Source organism: Bubalus kerabau, chromosome 1, assembly GCF_029407905.1.
Source record: "Bubalus kerabau isolate K-KA32 ecotype Philippines breed swamp buffalo chromosome 1, PCC_UOA_SB_1v2, whole genome shotgun sequence".
Lineage (NCBI taxonomy): Eukaryota > Metazoa > Chordata > Mammalia > Artiodactyla > Bovidae > Bubalus > Bubalus kerabau.
This window is the reverse complement of record NC_073624.1, coordinates 81268915-81289031: the sequence shown is the minus strand read 5'-3', so window position 1 is coordinate 81289031 and position 20117 is coordinate 81268915. Positions and strand designations below refer to the sequence as shown.

General features: G+C 36.3%; 1 protein-coding gene across 1 annotated transcript in view; it reads left to right on the top strand.

Annotated features, from left to right (window-relative positions):
* SLC2A13 (solute carrier family 2 member 13) overlaps positions 1-20117 on the top strand; it is a 527708-nt gene that overhangs the window by 361141 nt on the left and 146450 nt on the right. Inside the window, exon 6 of the mRNA XM_055580782.1 lies at positions 1851-1971. Coding sequence (XP_055436757.1) covers positions 1851-1971 — 121 coding nt within the window. The remainder of the gene's footprint in view (positions 1-1850; positions 1972-20117) is intronic.

Sequence of the window (20117 nt, the reverse complement as noted above, 5' to 3'; positions counted from 1 at the left end):
GACTTCTCAGCATGGTGTGGTAAAATAGGCTTCTGATCTTTTCTTCAAGCCATATCCCTCCTTTTCAGCTTTATTCTAGATTTTGAAAGTATACTGCTGCTGCTGTATTTAATAATTGTAGTACAATAATTAACATTTTTAGCTTTATAAAAATCTTTCAGATGTATTGTGATATTTAAAATTCACTGCAGTTCTGCAAGATGAATATCACTAAGCCCCATTTTACAGCAGACAAAATTGAATGTTAGAAAGGTTATGTGCATTGTCCAAGATCATGGAGTCAAGAAACAGCAGGATGAGAACTTAACCACAGTATCTAACTTGACATATCACCTCTGTATTAAACACAAACACTTCAACAATTATGTAATCTAGTTTCACTTTAACAGTGCTTCCCAAACTTGTTCTTTTATCCATTTGAAAAATACATTTCATCATTCTTAAATAACTTCCTCATTTATCTAATAGAAACTTTACTGCTACATAAATGACCACCCTGAGTTCCATATTTTAAACATATTGCCTCTTTCAAGTAAATTATACAAACAAATGCATCCGTATTTTCTTCTTTCTTCCCATGACCTTTTTTTTATCCTCACAATGGCTGGAACAATAGTCAGAAATTTGAAAACTTTCTTGTTTCCTGTCAGTATTTCTATAAAGGACTCAAAAATGAGCTTTTTAAGTGATGTGTGTGTGTGTGTGTGTATCTTTTAAGTGATTTTATATATATATAATGTTATATCTTTTTAAGTGATTTTATATAAAATCACATTCTGTACCCTAAAATCAAAGACAAATATTCCACTTCCAAATGCCAACAGGAAAAAGAATTGAATGTATGTGTTATGTCATTTCTGGGATTTTTATGTCTTTACAAAATGTTGTTCCTTTTTATGAAAAATTCTCTTTCACCTGTTTTTGAAATATTTAGTTTGTTACTTTTTAGTTTATTATTTGGATTGTACTTTGCCGACATTACTTTGCCAACAAAATTCTGTCTAGTCAAAGATATGATTTTTCCAGTTGTTATGTATGGATGTAAGAGTTAGACCACAAAGAAAGCGCAGCACCAAAGAACTGATGCTTTTTAACTGTGGTGTTGGAGTAGACTCTTGAGAGAGATCCAAGGAGATCCAACCAGTCAATCCTAAAGGAAATCATCCTGAATATTCATTGGAAGGACTGATGCTGAAGCTCCAATACTTTGGCCACCTGATGCAAAGAACTGACTCGCTGGAAAAGACCCTGATGCTGAGAAAGATTGAAGGCAGGAGGAGAAGTGGACGACAGAGGATGAGATGGTTGAATGGCATCACTGAGACGATGGACATGAGTTTGAGCAAGCTCAGGGAATTGGTGATGGACAGGGAGGCCTGGCTTGTTGCAGTCCATGGGGTCGCAGAGTTGGACACGACAGAATGACTGAACTACTACTACCATTTGGATTCTAAATGATCAAATAACATGAGAACAATTTTCTTGGTAATGAAAGGAGCACTTGATATAAATCTGTTGCCTTTTGTACTTCCTGGCGTGTTGGCACTCAATAATGTCAGTTATATTAATTCTTTTTGAGACTGTCAGCAATCCAAAATAGTGTTTATTTAGAAAGTTATTACCAGTGCTTGGCTAACAGATGTATTTGATTTGAATTTCACTCTTCTCATTTCTCACAGTGAACATGCTAGTGAGTTTTTATGGCAATACTTGTGTATGAGGATCTTTTTTTTAATCCAGTAAAGATATATCAAGCTATTTTTTTCAGAGAGATATCTTGCTAAACCCAGTCTGCTTTGAAAGAATGTTGTCAGCTCTTCTCTGATATAAAACTTCTTTTTTTTTTTTAGGTACCACTGTAGCCCTCATTATTCTTGCTTTGGGATTTCTGCTGTCAGCCCAAGTTTCTCCACCCATCACTTTTAAGCCAATACCTCCTTTAGGTCAGAACACTACTTGCGCAAGATACAGGTGAGATTTTATAATGGTCCCCTTCCTTAACCTAATTTTGATAACTTCTTTGTTTACTTATAACTTTCCTAAAATATGAGAGATGAGTAGGAGCTTCCTAGGCATCCAGACTTAATGGTGGAAACGCATGCTTCAGGAAAAGTGGGTTATTAGACACAATCTTGGTGATATTTCTCTGGAAATTGGAAGCATATATTGATACAGAATCTAAGCAGAAATACTGAAAAGCTATTTTATATCATATATGACTCAGTGACATCTACATTCTAAGTGAAATGAACTTTCATCAGAATTAAGTTTTTCCATGATATACATATCTGATACACTTATTATCTGGATATTCTATCAGTTTCCATGATGTACACGTCTGATACAGTTTTTTATCATTTGGATATTCTATCAGTTAATCTTTACCATGTTCTACAAGTATCCCTTCATTCATTTAAGCAGAAAAGAATTTTTCCTCTCACTAGTAGGGTTCTTGAAGAGCAATAGAAAATGGGAAAAGGTGCTGGAAGAATATTTTAATCGTCAGCCTTAGGTTTAATAACTTGTTAAGTTAAGCAGTATACACCCTATGTGATAGATTAATAGATAGAGAAATGGATGAATGGATACATCGGCTGACAGATGGACTGAAGAATGCACAATTGAATTAATTAAAAATTGAATGACTGAACAGGTCAATTAATAAATTTATCAGTAGAGTTCTACATTCCTTCGTGGTTGTGATTCCCTTTTAGCGCTTCTCAGGTGGCTCAGTAAGAATATGCCAGCTAATGCAGGAGATGTGGGTTCAATCCCTGGGTCGGGAAGATCCCCTAAAGAAGGAAATAGCAACCATATCCAGTATTCTTGTCTGGGATATCCCATGGGTGGGGGAGCCTGGTGGGCTATAGGCCATGGGGTCACAAAAGAGTAAGGCGTGACTTAGTGACTAAACAACAACAAACAACAAAGAGTTTCAAAGTTTTTTACTTCATTTTAGTGGCTGGAAAGGCTAGCAACCCCTTAAAATGTATGGATCGAATAGCTTTAAAAACAAAAAATGATATTCCTTCAGCCTCAACTAAACAGATGTAAGTCTTAAATCAAAGGGTAAATCATTTATTAAGTCTGGTACTCCTATATGAAATTAAAACATTACATTGATACACTGAATTCCACTTGGGATCACTTTGAGCTTCTCATTTAACAGAATTTATGGTGCCTTCTTATTACAACAGTGAGGAAGACATATGTAATTATGTCTTTCTGGTTGCAAATTGTGATATCCACTTGCCTTTGGAAATGATGTTTATCACTTTACTATTTTTTGACAGTCTTTATGTTCTAAGGAAGGTTTAAAAGTGTCTTAAAAGAAGTTAACCTTAACAAAGACTATTTATGTATATAGAGATTTTTATTCCTTGGATATCTGACCTCAACTGTTAGAAAAATGGTAGACCATTGCTAGAATTCTGCATGCTCTACTTTTGGTTTTCTTGAAAGATATTTTTTTAAGTACAGTGTTTTTAGCTCAGTTACCTTTAACAAATTATTTAAAATAACTATTATTGTTTGAGAAACATAGAATACTTTTTAGATTTGATGTCTGATTTAGATGCAGCGATTTAGATTGAGAAGAAGACTGATACACTGTCAGGTCAACTAAAGGCAGAAATTCAGCCAGAGAATATGAATAAAAAAATTTTATGAAGTTCTGATACAGAAAAGAAATAACTAAGTTTTTAATGATTTACATAATGAAATAGCTTTCCTGGTATCAACTTTTAAAATTTCAACAAAAATATTTATTGCTGTAGTATAGTTCATTGCATGGCAATTTGTGATCATCAATCTATTAATCCTACTGATCCATCTAAATTATTATCATCTACCTATCAATATAGGTAGGTAACAATAAAATATTTTCTTTCACCTACCAATTTAAGATAAAATTGTAGTGGAGTGAGAGAAGTGTACAACCTAATATTGTTCATATCACAAACTGGTAAGTTTTTAAAAACAGAACCAAATTTTATATGTCTTCTAGGAGTCACTGAATATGCAAAGCAATTACTTCTCATGTAGTTTCTTTAAGAGAAACATAGGTTTTGTGAGCAGTTGACAGTATTTATAGTATGTATGTATAGTCTAAATGATTTTATAAAATATATCTTCAGTCCCCTTACTGATTTTGTTATTGTTAAAAGTATCTATATACATTTCCCATTTCTTTACAGTAAATATGAAAAATACAGTATACAACATACATGAAAGTTATTAAGAGAGTAAATCCTGAGTTCTTATCACAAAAATGATTTGTTTCTTTAATTTTATGTATATAAGAGATGATGGATGTTCACTAAACATTGTGGTAATCATTTCATGATGTATATAAGTCAAATAATACTGTAAACCTTAAACTATGCAAATCTTTATGCCAATTGCCTCTCAATAAGACTGGAAAAAAATTAAAATTAAAAAGAAGATAAAAATGAAACAGTCATGTTTGCATGACTTTAGGATGATTAATTCTCATGCAGTAAATAAATATAGGTGGTATACTTTCCTCTTGGAATGAAATGTATAGAAAAACTGAGCAAAGAAAACAGATTTAAAGGGAGAGATGGTTTAATCTTAAGAAAACTGTGTATTATTGGTGGGAATGTAAATTTTTCTTCATTTTGGAAATTGATATACTTTTGCCTAGTAAAGGTTAAATGCATAGACTGCCCGACTCAGCACTTCCACTTGAAGAAATCTATTGTGATGGGTATGTAATGCCCTCTGACTCTACTCTACTAGACTAGAGAAGATTTATGGAATTGGATGGTTCAAAAACAATGGTTGTTCTTTATTTTAATTCAAAAAGTGTTGATTGTGTGGCATCACTAGGTAGGTTAGAACCACAAACATTGTAGATTGGGATGCACTAATGACTTTAGAGCCAAGACATGGACTACCTTAAATAATTTCTAATAAGAATTTACGCTTTTTAGAATTTTTAATTGATGATATTCTTTCCAAATCCTGGTTAGATTTTCTGAACCAAATGTATTAAACAACATCTTTCAGATCTACTTTCTGCAGTTAAAATTGTGTACAGTCACAGAGTGCCAACTAAGGCTTAGGAGAAATAACTCCAGTTGGGGTTATCATCTTAATCATTTATCTGTATAAGAATACACATCAGATCAGATCAGTCGCTCAGTCGTGTCCGACTCTTTGTGACCCCATGAATCACAGCACGCCAGGCCTCCGTGTCCATCACCAATTCCCTGAGTTCACTGAGACTCACGTCCATCGAGTCAGTGATGCCATCCAGCCATCTCATCCTCTGTCGTCCCCTTCTCCTCCTGCCCCCAATCCCTCCCACCATCAGAGTCTTTTCCAAAGAGTCAACTCTTCACATGAGGTGGCCAAAGTAATGGAGTTTCAGCTTTAGCATCATTCCTTCCAAAAAAATCCGAGGGCTGATCTCCTTCAGAATGGACTGGTTGGATCTCCTTGCAGTCCAAGGGACTCTCAAGAGTCTTCTCCAATACCACAGTTCAAAAGCATCAATTCTTCGGCGCTCAGCCTTCTTCACAGTCCAACTCTCACATGCATACATGACCACAGGAAAAACCATAGCCTTGACTAGACGAACCTTTGTTGGCAAAGTAATGTCTCTGCTTTTGAATATGCTATCTAAGTTGGTCATAACTGTCCTTCCAAGGAGTAAGTGTCTTTTAATTTCATGGCTGCAATCACCATCTACACATGCATACACCAAATATGGCTTTTAGTTGCATGCTCTCAAATTACTAATAAACATATTTTCTTACAAGAGCTATCCAAGTTTGAGAATTCAAACCTTTCCTGAATAACATTTCCCTGAAATCTTTGATTTTTTATTATTTATAAGTATGATCTCAGTAGTGACTTCCCCAGTGGCTCAGAGATAAAGAACCTGGCTGCCAATCCAGGAGACCCAGTTTTGATCCCAGAATTGGGAAGATCCCCTGCAGGAGGGCATGGCAACCCTCCAGTATTCTTGCCTGGGGAATCCCATGGACAGAGGAACCTGGCAGGCTACAGTCCATCTGGTTGCAAAGTTAGACACAACTGAAGCAACTGAGCACAGCACACAGCACGTGATCTCAGTATATTCAAATCACTATCAAAAACCCTCGAAGTAAACAGATATTTCTTAAAGTATACAGCTATAGAATTGCAGATACTCTCAGCCTAGGGCTTTCATTCACATTGCCACTCATTCATTCATGCATGCATGCATCCATTAAAAAAATATTCTGGAGCACATACTCATAGGATTATATAAGGACGAGTTAATATATAGAAACCACCTAAAGCAGTTCTTAGCATATAATAAGCACCCAATAAATATAACCATTGTTATCATTAATAAAACCTATAATAAAATATGACATTATGATAATGAGTAGAAGTCTTTCCCATCTTTTGAAGAAGAAGAGTTTTAAGCAGGGTAGTGACTTGACCAAATTTTCTATTCTCAACTTTCTCTCTGGGGCACAGAGGGCACATGTTGATATGAGGAGACTAATTATTAAAATTGCCTATGAGAGAGATTAGTAGTTGCCTGGACTATGGTGGTGATGCTCAAGATAAACAGGTAAACAGATTCTAGATAAATCTAAGAGAAAAATCAACAGAATTCAAAAATAGGAAATTGATTAACTATCAGCAACCAGATAGAACAGATCATAGAAGTCAGTTGGGGTAATTAAAGGAGAAATTTACAAGAAGGACTGTGCTTCTAATTTATGGCTCATTTTCCTATCAGTATTTTTCAACTGAGAATCTTACCTAGAATCATCTGATGTTGTTGTTCAGTTGCTCAGTCGTGACCAACTCTTTGCGACTCCAAGGACTGCGGTGCACCAGGCTTCCTTATCCTTCATCATTTCCCAGAGCATGCTCAAACTCATATCCATTGAGTCAGTGATGCCATCTAACCATCTCATCCTCTGTCCTCCCCTTCTTCTCCTGCCTTCAATCTTTCCTAGCATCGGGGTCTTTTTTTTTTTTTTTAACTTTACAATATCGTATTGGTTTTGCCATATATCAACAAGAATCCGCCACCAGTATACATGTGCTCCCCATCCTTTTTTTAATGAGTCGGCTCTTATCAGGTGGCCAAAGTATTAGAGCTTCAGCTTCAGCATCAGTCCTTCCAATGAATATTCAGGATTTCCTTTACGATTGACTGGTTTGATCTCCTTGCAATCCAAGGGACTCACAAGAGTCTTCTCCAACACAGTAGCTCAAAAGCATCAATTATTCAGCACTCAGCCTTCTTTATAGTCCAGTTCTCACATCTATACATGACTACTGGAAAAACCGTAGCTTTAATTAGATGGACTTTTGTCAGCAAAGTAATGTCTCTGTTTTTTAATATGCTGTCTAGGTTGGTCATAGCTTTTCTTCCAAGGAGCAAGTGTCTTTTAATTTCATGGCTGCAGTCACCATCTGCAGTGATTTGGGAGCCCCAAAAAATAAAGTCTCTCACTGTTCCCATTGTTTCCCCATCTATTTGCCATGAAGTGATGGGATTGGATTCCATGATCTTTGTCTTTTGAATGTTGAGTTTAAAGACAGCCTTTTCACTCTCCTCTTTCACCTTCATCAAGGGCCTCTTTGCCATAAGGGTGGTGTCATCTGCATATCTGAAGTTATTGATATTTCTCCCGGCAATCTAGATTCCAGCTTGTGCTTCATCCAGCCCAGCGTTTCACATGATGTACTTTGCATATAAGTTAAATAAGCAGGGTGACAATATACTGCCTTGACGTACTCCTTTCCCAATTTTGAACCAGTCCATTGTTTCATGTCCGGTTCTATCTGAGAAAGTACATTCCTCACCCCCATAGATCTGCCTCACCAGGACAGTGGAGAGTAAGTGCTTCAAGTACATCTTCCATTAAGAACCACTTCAGTTTCTTTTTTTTTTTTTTAACTGCTTAACTGCCAGCTTTCTTTCATTCCTTTTTTTCCTTCTTCAACATTATTAAATGAAGAGTACACAAATAATGTGGCTGTTTTTCTGTAGAGTAACATTTTCATGTTTCTCTCTCTAAATGAGGCTTCCAGACATCTAAGTTGACATAGTATTCCTTCATTTATAGACCTCCCTATGTTTGTGACACTAGTTTTCATAAACTGTATTATGCCTAACTAACTATAATTAGTTTGGCATAATAATTACTAATTATAATTAATGTCTTCAAAGTTCACTTACAATAAAAATAATTTTGCATTCATTTCATTTTTTTCTCCATTAGCCAACCTTGAGTGATTGAGCACATGTTATTGGCATTAGCACTGAGACTGTTAGATTCAATCATAAAACTTTCATATGACCTAGAAATGCATAGCAACCTTATTAGCCCCTATTTTTTTTTAGCATTTGGCATATTCCTGAGTGATAATGTGTTTGTTTCCAGTAATTTTTAGCAACTTGACAATGAATATAGTGTTATACTGTGAGTGAGACTTATTGTTTGTTGACTTTTATTTTCTAAAACCTACTGATTTCCTTTAAAATTTGCATATTTTAATTTTTTGGTCTGATGATACAGCTTAATAGGCCTTGAGGTTAATATTAAGTAAAACTACAGTAGAAAATATGCTACATCTGTTGAATAATATCCACAGACTTATTTCAGATAATGATAATTGTAATTAAATTGGTAGAAAAGAAAAATGAGATTTGAAACAAAAAGCCTATATAACCTTATCATATATCTGTATCTCCAAGTAATCGCATATGTCTTATGCTAGCACTTAAATACCCAATACGAAATTTGACATCTGGATGGAAGGATGATAGAACAGATTCTTGGAGGAAGTTAACCACTTACGGGACATAATTATTGAGTTCTTCATGACCTTTTTACCTTGAAGCCTGTATTTTCAGTCAAGGACCTGCAAAGCCACCACAATGGCAATATCCCCTACTTAAATCTTATTTGTTTTCCACAATCATGAAGTGCTTGGGAAGCCTTAAAGACAAAAAACAAGGCTATTTTATTTTAGGATTGCAAAGACTGGGAGAAGAGCATTCCAGGAAGAGGGAACATATGTGTACAGGCCCTAAGCAAGGAGTATGGCTTCTTCAAGGAACTTACCCATGAGCAAGAGAACAGTACAAAAATAGACTGGATGGCAGGTCATGACAGACCATACTGGGACCCTCAAAGGCCATGAGAATTTTAGACATCATTTTAGAATGCTGAGAAGCCTTTAAAGATTGATAAGAATGACTTAATCAGACTTGTGTTTCTAAAAGATCACTCTTGTTGCTTAGGAGAATTGATTAGGGAAGGACAAAGGGTGATGAGTGGAGATCAGATGAAAGAAATTGGAAGCCTAGGCAAGAAATAATGCAACCTTGACAGTGGTAGTGGAGACTCAAGAGATTTGGGGGCTGTGGGCCCCAAACAGTGTAACAGTGTAACAGGCTGGATAATCAGATGGATGATATACAGGAACAAAGACTCTGCACATGGTTAAGATAGTAATCAGCGAACAGGAGTCTGGAGCTATAAAATCTCCCTGTAGCTCACTTCTTAGAACACAGTTTCAAGGATGCAAATCAGAAGAGCCTTTCCCTTGCTTTCCAGTTAAGTTCAGCAGTCCTGTAAAAAGAACAGTATTTACTGTCACTTACACTTTTATTTGAAATGTCATTTTTCCTCCCTCTTGAACTCAAAAGACTTTTGAGAAAAGCTCTTTTGCATTTATCCATTTAGGTCTGAAGTAAAGGGGGAAGAAGTAAAGGGAAAGAAGTAAAGGGGAAAACGTGTGTCTCTGAAACTTACAAGGATTTTTATTCTTGTTTAGAGCTCTGATCATTACAATGAATAAATAAAATCAACCTGGAATTCTGTTCACATTTCAAGTCAGTCCACTCTAGAATACTATCCCGATTTTGTCCTATATTTCAAAAGGGAATACATTATCCAGTACTGTGACAGTAATAGACTGTAGTCATAACCTCTGTTATATTTCCTTATAATAAAAACAAAGAAAACTACAAATAAAATAAGTACTAGATAAGATTTATAAAAAACTTAACTGTTCTCTAAATAAATAAGCTCAAGATCACCTTTTTGTAAATCATGATACTGAACAAATGATGAAAACCATTTAGGTATTAACTTTAAATATTAAATGTTATATTTAATATTTGTTGAATGGAGGTATTTTTCCATCATGCTGTGAAAGCATGTTACATAGCTCCTAATGTTTTCCCTGTCTGAGGTTGAAAAATGCCTATTGGCATTTTTCTGGACCAACCTTTTAATTTAATTTTTTTAAACCGGGTATAGCAACCTGATTAAAAGAATCTCATTAGTGAGTGTAACTTTGGAAACTATTATTGTAGGTGGCTGGGTGGCTAGGTGAGTGAATGGGTGGATAGATGGTTTCAAAATAAGGTAGATGATGCTGACTAAAGGAAGATTTTTAGTATAACTTTTATTATAGAATTTAGATATATGTGCTAGAAATTTTGGCTACATTTTGTTGCTACTAGAGCATTGATAGTTTAGGAAATTTTCTTCCAAATGCATCACCTTTACTTCTGCAGTGTGATCAGTAGTACCTCTTGCAGCTATGCTAGCAGACACAGCAGCACAGACATGAAGATCTCTGGGCATACAGCAAGTCTTTGTTCAGGTAATGTGACCATGAAATTTTTAGATTGTTACATGGTTGTAGTACCAAGAGAAGATTTTCCTAATATAAGTAACTCAATTACAAAATAAGATAGTATGACACATGCCTCTAGGACTATTAACATCTGCGTTATATGGTGAATAGGGCTACCCACTCAAGTATTCTTGCCTGGAAAATTCCATGGACAGAGAGAAGCCAGGTGGGCTACAGTCCAGGGGACCACAAAGAGTGGGACCCAGGGCGGGTCGCAAAGAGCAGCTAACACTATATGGTGAATAAATTAGAAGACTAGAAAAAATGATATTATGTGTTTGAAATAATCTGGTTTTAGAAGCAGAGAAGCAGAAATTTATTCTTGTATAAATCAAAGAATACAGCACTTTAGGACAATATGTGTACACATTTGTAATAAGTTTATTCATTTAAGAAACATTTTTGAGATCAGTAGGTCAGGGAATATTAAGATTAAAGGAAAAAAAAGAACCCTTTCTCCACATAGAGCTTACAGCTAGGAGGGAGAAAGATACCAATAAATAATTTCAAAGCAGCATGATAAAAGTTGATATATGTATCAGCATGCCTGGTTGTGACATCACCTCTCCCAGGACTGTCACACAAGGCTTCACACATGAGAGCTCTTAACCACACATTATTCTGGATCCCTTCTTAAAGTCATGCTTTTAACTGCATAAAATAAATTACATAGCAGTTCAAAGAAAATCAATAATATTGCAATATGGGTGCCAAATTATTTTCCAAATAAGTTTATTATATAGTAATCCATGTCCTTCTTTATTAATATATTAAATAACAGATCTAATGCAGAGCTAATGCCATTGTTTCAAAACCACGGAGAATGTAAATGGTATTTTGAAATTTCTGCAACTACTATATAGTAGGATATAAAAATGTATGTGATTTCTATTGTTCTCAGTGGTTTACTGCCTAATTTCATAATTGAAGGAAATGCTAAATTTCAGTTAAAGGTTAATGAATTACAGATATAGTGTTTTTTTTTTTCCCTCATCTGCACTTAAAAGCTCTATGTTAAGAACCCCTCATGTAGGAGTGAGATTGATTTAATTTTTCAAGGATAAGTAGGAGTGAGTAGGAGTGTCTCAGACCAATAAAAGTGGAAAAGCCTCCAAGGGCATGAGAGCAACCTGTGCAAAGATGTAGATGTGAAATAGATTTGCTTTTCAGGAATTTTTATAAAGCTTGATACCATTGGGGAAAGGAGTACCAGTCACAAGATGAGGCAGACGTAAAGGCAGGGCCTTATATACTAGGTGAAAACAGGTGGTAGAGGGAAACCATTCAGCAGCACCAGATAGGGGAGTAACATCATCAAATTCAAGTTTACGAAGAGTTTTCTGCATGAATTTTAAAGCACAGTAAATATGAACGAGTTCCATTCGAAAAACACATTTACAAGTCTAATTTGTACGTGTAAGTCCTACAAAGTTAGCCTAGGTACCAAACTACACAATCAGCTATATATTACTGTACTATGATATGTTTATAGACTTTTCACACAAATGATACATAAAAACAAACACACAAAAAAGCATTTTTAATCTTACAGACAGTACCTTGAAAAGTACAGTAGTGCGGTTCAGTACAGTAGCTGGCATACAGGAACTGGCATCAGGTAAAGAGGCAAGAAGAGTGACTGACTGCAGGAGGGAAAGGATGTGGGAGATGGTAGAGCTGAAGGACCATCGGCAACAGCAGAAGGAGAGCAAGCTGCAGTTTCACTCACGCCTGATGTTGATGGGAATGGATGTTTGTGTCTTTGAAATTTCCCAACTTGAAGGTTTGTATATAGGGGACTTGCTGAATGTATTAGGAGGAGGAGACTCTGGCAGCCCCAGAGAGAGATAACAGAGTCTGAAGTTACTGCATGATGGTTATCTTGAAGACAAAACTATCTGTGGAGACAGGATTAGGAGTAGACTGGTTTAATATTAAACAGAAAGGATTATAAAAAGGTGTTTGGACAGTTCAGCTTTATAGATATCCAGTGTAGCTTAAGTGACCCCAGGTGATATACCAAGGGAGATAGATGGAGCATAATTCCAACAGTAATAACTATTATTATTTTAAAATTATAATAGTTTCCATTAATTCTTTACTATATATATAGACATCTTTGCACATTCTTTTTGAATATTATCCCATGTTATCATCAAACTTCCCTAAGAGAAAGATACTAGTATCTAATTTTGCAGATAAGAAAATAAGGCTCAGAGGGTTTACATAACCGGCCTTGAGTGATGTAACTAGTAGACTGCAGAGCCACCTTGTTCCCTACATACTCTCTCTGCTTAGTCCACTCATGGCCTCATGGCATTTTTCTCCATGTGCATCTGAATTGCATAGTTAACAGTGAGTATGTTTGTGAAAACCTATTACTCCTTGGCAGTTAGCATTGATCATTATGTGAATTCTATGGTAATTTCATCGTAGAATAGAGTCTTTGGAAATGATGTACATTACGACCAACTTGCAGGTAGATAATAAAGTACCGTTCACAGAGGTTAAAAATGCACTGCTCATTTTTATCATTATCAGTAAATCATAAAGACATTGCCAGTAGCCCAGATGAGAGTTAGAATGTAATTTTTTAAGTTTCTTTTTCTTTCTTTTGTTTGATTTTGAGTTTTATATGGTAAGGCTATGCTGATGAGTCTTATTAAATCAGGAATAAAAATTATTTCATGACAGAACCTATTAACATTTCTAGTTCGTTTTGAAAGCAAAGGAAACCTTTATCTAAATTAATTAGTATTTATATAAATGTTAAACTTTGTGGAACCTAAATGTTTAGTTCTTTCTGATTTTTTTTTTTTTATCATTGTGAGATTGATTTGTGACTGTGTTGGTTAAGTATCTTCACAGAAGTTTAGTTAAATAATAAACTTATGAAATTTAAGGTAGTAGTTTATCCCTCAAAACAGCAGATCCTTTAATTCTTGGCCTGTGTAATCAAATTCAGCAAGAATGTATATTATTCTTATTCATATATATGTACAATTATGTATTGTATTTTTATAAAAACCAAAATTAAATGAACATATAAATTCTTGGCAGTTAGCATGTATTATTTACACAGATACAATCCTTTACCTTTATTTTCATCTTTCATCTCACATAAGTGTGTGTGTGCATATGTGATGGCTTGCTATAAATTATAAAAATAAACAAGAAATCTAAACAGGCTAAATTAATATTGCTGCTTTTTGTCTTGCAAATGTGTGTACCCAAATGGTCTTCCATTCTTATGCAAACAGAGAGTGCCATTTTCAGTTCAGCTACAGAAGAATTTCAAGAGGGGTTAAGAGTGTTGTACTTTTTTTAATATCTATTCTACTAATATCTATAGGCCACCTTATTTTACTTAATACCTAGATTGTTGAAAAATATATCCTTGCAGTAGAAGAACTCAGAATTTTAAAGAGCCATTTATATAACTCCTTATTATAGAAGGTAATAAGTAATAACTCCTTATTATAGAAGGCTTCCCAAAGCTGGGCAGTAAGGAACTGGTTGGAATTAGATGGGATAAGGATAAGAAGATAGCATCCAGGACAGAGAGAATAATACGTGTGCAGAAACAGGAGGAAGCTTACTGTTGTCTACCAACTACAAGGATAGTTATCTTCTAGTTTCAGATACTCAGTTTCACAGAATTCATATTCTCCACTTCGATGAACTATGTGCCTCATACAACTAGTGTTTTGGAGATGTTCTAAGGAATGATAGTGTTAATTTCTGGTGTGAGGGTTCTAGCAATAAGAGAAACGGCTTAACCCATGGAAGGGGGTGTTTCCTGAGGGTTCTTAAAAGTGCTTATGTTAGGCTTAGCAGAGCTGCATCGGTTCTCCAATTCAGACAGTATACAACTCTCTTCTGTCCCTTTCCCTTTCTTTTCAAAGCAGAGGGACTCACTTGCCCGTCAAGATCAGCATCACCAGTGAGTGTCAGTTCCCAGGGCCTGGCCCAATCACCCTCCCATCCCCTGCTGTTGTTAGACAGGTAGGCATGTGGAGAGCTTTACCAGGACTCACCTGAGTTTGCAGAAAAGAACAGCCAAGACCCTGCCCATGGTAATCTCTGTTCTGGAGGCTGAGGAGCATAGAGACTCCCCAGCCCCCACCAGCCTTGACAGTGCCTGCTCCAGGTGTCTGTCAGAGACTAATCCAGAAGTTCAAAGAACTGGGGCTTTCCAACCATCTGTGGCAGAGGGCATTCCTTAGGGAAGGCTCTGTCACAGATACCTCTCATGCTTTCAGCTATTGAATTTCAGAGAAATTTTCAGAAATGGGGTGCTGCCTATAATTCCTCTCAGAATTTAAATTATAAGAAGTCATATATAGAGGTAAAAAGGATATTGGACTCCCTCATTAAAAAAACATGTGATGATATTAAGAATATTATTATCAGATTTGGATGCTACAGAGATCACCCTGGGCAGTAAGGTGGTGATGTACAAGAGCAAACTTTGGGGTCTAAATTGAGACCTGAAATGAAGGGAAAGGCTCTTGTCAGGTACTAGTGACTGGAATGACTTGTGATGTTATTTACAAGTTAGTGTTGCTTAACTGCCCAGCTTCTGTGGCTTGTCTTCCCAAATGGAAATTTGTAACTTGAAAGGAGGAATTATATTTTATGTTTGTTTTTTTTTTTTTTTTCAGTTTTTTTGCTTTGCTCTGTTTTTTTTTTAATTTCCTCTCTACTTTCTTCCCGATATATCTAGCAATCATCATGTCTTATACAATGTATTTGTTTAGTGATTTAACAAAACCCTGAAACAGATGTTTGCATGACTGTAGTGTTAATTTACATTTTTCCTATGTAACTGCAATAATTACATAAACTGATTTGAAATTCAGTAAGAAATTTCTCTGTCAATGTTATGCCTAACTCAGCTAATTCAAGGTTTTCAAAAAAATCCCTTGTAGTACTCTGTAAACCTCTCTTCAGGCCTGGTGACTTCAGTCAGTTCAGTTCAGTTTAGTCACGTCCGACTCTTTGTGACCCTATGGACTGCAGGACTCCAGGCCTCCCTGTCCATCACTAACTCCTGGAGTTTATTCAAACTCATTTCCATTGAGTCGGTGATGCCATCCAGCCATCTCATTCTCTGTCCCCTTCTCCTGCTGCCTTCAATCTTTCCCAGCATCAGGGTCTTTTCCAAGGAGTCAGTTCTTCCCATCAGGTGGCCAAAGTATTGGAGTTTCAGCATCAGCCCTTCCAATGAATACTCAGGACTGATTTCCTTTAGAATGGACCAGTTGGATCTCCTTGCAGTCCAAGGGACACTCAAGAGTCTTCTTCAACACCAGAGTTCAAAAGCGTCTATTCTTCAGCACTCAGCTTTCTTTATAGTTCAACTCTCACATCTGTACATGACTACTGGAAAAACCATAGCTGTGACTAGACGGCCTTTGTTGGCAAATAAATGTCTCTGCTTTTTGATATGCTGTCTAGGTTGGTCATAACTTTTCTTCCAAGGAGCAAGTGTCTTAATTTTATTGCGGCAGTCATCATCTGCAGTGATTTTGGAGCCCCCAAAATAAAGTCTATCACTATTTCCACTATCTCTCCATCTATTTGCCTTGAAGTGATGGGACCAGATGCCATGATCTTAGTTTTCTGAATGTTGAGCTTTAAACCAACTTTTTCACTCTCCTCTTTTACTTTCATCAAGAGGCTCTTTAGTTCTTCCTAGTTTTCTGTCATAAGTGTGGTGTCATCTGCATATCTGAGGTTATTGATATTTCTCCCAGCAGTCTTGATTCCAGCTTGTGCTTCATCCAGCCCAGTGTTTCTCATGATGTACTCTGCATATAAGTTAAATAAGCAGGGTGACAATATACAGCCTTGACGTACTCCTTTCCCTATTTGGAACCAGTCTGTTGTTCTATGTCCAGTTCTAACTGTTGCTTCCTGACCTGCATACAGATTTCTCAAGAGGCAGGTCAGGTGGTCTGGTATTCTCATTTCTTTAAGAAGTTTCCGTAGTTTGTGGTGATCCACACAGTCAAAGGCTTTGGCATAGTCAATAAAGCAGAAATAGATGTCTTTCTGGAATTCTCTTGCTTTTTCAATGACCCAATGGGTGTTGGCAATTTGATCTCTGGTTCCTCTGCCTTTTCTAAATCCAGCTTGAACATCTAGAAATTCATGGTTCACGTACTGTGGAAGCCTGGCTTGGAGAATACTGAGCATTACTTTACTAGTGTGTGAGATGAGTGCAATTGTGTGGTAGTTTGAGCATTCTTTGGGATTGCCTTTCTTTGGGATTGAAATGAAAACTGACCTTTTCCAGTCCTGTGGCCACTGCTGAGTTTTCCAAATTTGCTGAAATATTGAGTGCAGCACTTTCACAGCATCATCTTTTAGGATTTGCAATAGCTCACCTGAAATTACATCACCTCCACTAGCTTTGTTCATAGTGATGCTTCCTAAGGCCCACTTGACTTCGCATTCCAGGATGTCTGGCTCTAGGTTGGTGATCACACCATCATGATTATCTGAGTCATGAAGATCTTTTTTGTATAGTTCTTCTGTGTATTCTTCCCACCTCTTATTAATATCTTCTGCTTCTGTTAGGTCATACCATTTCTGTCCTTTATTGTGCCCATCTTTGCATGAAATGTTGCCTTGGTATGTCTAATTTTCTTGAAGAGATCTGTAGACTTTCCCATTCTATGGTTTTCCTTTATTTCTTTGCATTGATCTCTAAGAAAGGCTTTCTTATCTCTCCTTGCTATTCTTTGGAACTCTGCATTCAAATTGGTAACACAGATATTCAGATATAACACAGATATTCCAATGGATAACACAGATAATGCTTCATTTCTATTTGATTAGATTCTTCCACTGAGATTTTAGCACTTGTTTGTTTAGTCAGGATAAAATCAGTTTGAACTGAGTTATTAAGGAAAATGGAAAGACAGGAATCTAGCCAGTTTAAATGAAAGAGACTAAAGTGAATTTATATATCAACTATCATATTTGAATGAAATATATATATGAATAACAAAACAGGAGAAAAATGCCCTTCTGAGAGAATTTTTTTTAAAGTAATTAGAACTTTGAAATCTAACCAGGAAAGAGAAAAGTGTCATGGCCGTATAATTCTGGAAGTAATTTAGGATCTGCAAGATCTTTGAAGACTAAAGTAGTAAAAGATAAAGACAACAAATTGAACATACCCTGGAAAAAAGTAAGAAATTTACCTGTAAGTGAAACTCAAATTAATGAATCTTTGAGACTTCAAGAGAGACACACATGGTAATTATTCTGTCAGAGAGAAACTGGAGCAGCAAAAAATTTAGCACTAAAATAAGAAGCTTAATTGCTCTATTACCCTATAAGGAAGAGTCACAAAAGAACAATTAGCCATCTCTATCACAGAAGTGCTGAGGTAAAATATATGTGCTCATGAACACCTCAAAAAATGGGATCACAAAGCAAAATAACCAGGATAAGCTGGAGCCCTAAAAGTCATCGAACCCTAGTCTTACAGATAGGAGGCCAGCCATGGAGGCTCAGTTGAGTGAAGCACTAACTCTTTGAGAGTTTTAGGTCACCTCTCATGTTATTTTCGAGTTACTTTCAAGGTATTTAAATAACTTGAGGGAACCTGCAGGCTTGGTAAATGCCGCATTCACCACTGCACATTGACTGCGTCACCAAGGAGATCCAGAATTACAAATTTGCAATCACAGGTACACAGAGACACTACTAGGGATTTTTATTCCCCACTTTTTACTGTTCCATCTGGTCTCTATTACTGCTATTTACCAAGTGTTATGCCAGCTGTTAAGGGGGAAAAAAAGCACAAGATATAGGCCCTTGTCAGGAATTGGCAGTATCTTGAAATGACTTTTATTTTATTTACATTTTGAATCCATTTTACAGTTTCATATCTTCAGAGAGACTTGGGTAGAAACTGATATTTCAGAATATGTATGGAACTTAGCAAATATATGTTTTAAGCATTTGAATAAATTTCTATCAGTTAAGAAATGTGTTTGGCTGTGGATAACAGAAGAACCCGAAATAACTGTCTTAAACAAGAAAGGAGTTTTTCTCTTGCTCAAGTAAGATAAATTCAAAAGTAGAGAGTTGTCATCAGGGATCCAGGCCCTGTAAGTATTCTTCACAAGTTTGTGAGCAAGGTCCACTGCAGTCATGTCTGTGACACAGGCCAGAAGAAGGAAATGTAGCAGCAGCAATGCTTCATGGCTGAAGCAGCTTGCTTTGAATTGAAGTCTTCCTGGAATTCATGCAGTACTTCTCACAGATCAGAATCAGTCCCATGAAACTATTATAGCTAGTTTCAGTAAAGACTGGGAAATTCCGTTCAGTGGTTTGGGAGAGGAAGGAGTAGGAGGCACAGTGTTCCAGTTAAAAAACAGAATTCTCTTACAAAGGAGAAAGCAAACAAGGAATCTAGGGGTAGAACACTAGCTATCTTTGACACAACAGTACTAGAGTTAACTTTATGGGACATGTATAAGTGGTGTTGCTTGACAACAGGGAGGATGAATTAATTGATTACATAGGGCTCTACCTACTTACTTTTCTTTATTTAGTTCTCTTTATACTGACAAGAAGTATAAGGTCAGCTTTGAAGGTAGCAAGAAATATGGCCATCTTAGATAATGTTTTTGCAAGGGAGAAAGAATCAGTACAGTTTCTTCATTAATTATCATTCTTTTGGCCTTGTAAACCAGTAAAATAGCTTCTCTTTGTTATGTTTATTGAAAGTAAGTGATTTGAGTAAATGAGTGGTTTGCTTATTTATTAAAAGGAATATCATGGCAGCTACCATTTATCATATAGTCACTATGCCAGCTGCTGTGCCAAAAGGCTTACATGGATTCTCTTATCCTTCAGCAAAACTGGGGTAGATGCTGTTGGCAGCTTCAAAAGTACATGATGTGAGAGTCGTGAGTCAAGATTTATTTGGGGCAAAATGAGGACTAGAGGCCAGGAGACAGCATTTCAGATAGCTCTGAGAAACTGCTCCAGAGAAGTAGGTATACATATGATTTGATGAAGGTGGAGTACATGTACATCACGCACATATGTTTTTGCAGAGGTTTCTGCTAGTCACGAGGAGCAGTCGTCACCATGAAAGATTTTGGTGCCTTTCTAAATATGAGAAGGTACAAGAATTGGGCTCATAAAATTGACTCCTGAAAATGTCTAACTATCTGAAGACCTATTCTGCCAGTTTTTCCTCTGAGCACAGAGTGCCCTATTTCTGCTCTCAACCCTGAGCTCCTTTCAGGGGACTGTTGAAAGTCAGCAGCTGTAGCAGCACATGACTTCATCCTTGTAGAAGAAGATGCCAGTGGCATGGGAAATGCCAACTTATAGTTGACATTATTATTTCCCCCATTATACCAGTGACACCGAGGATTAAATAAGTTAAGTGA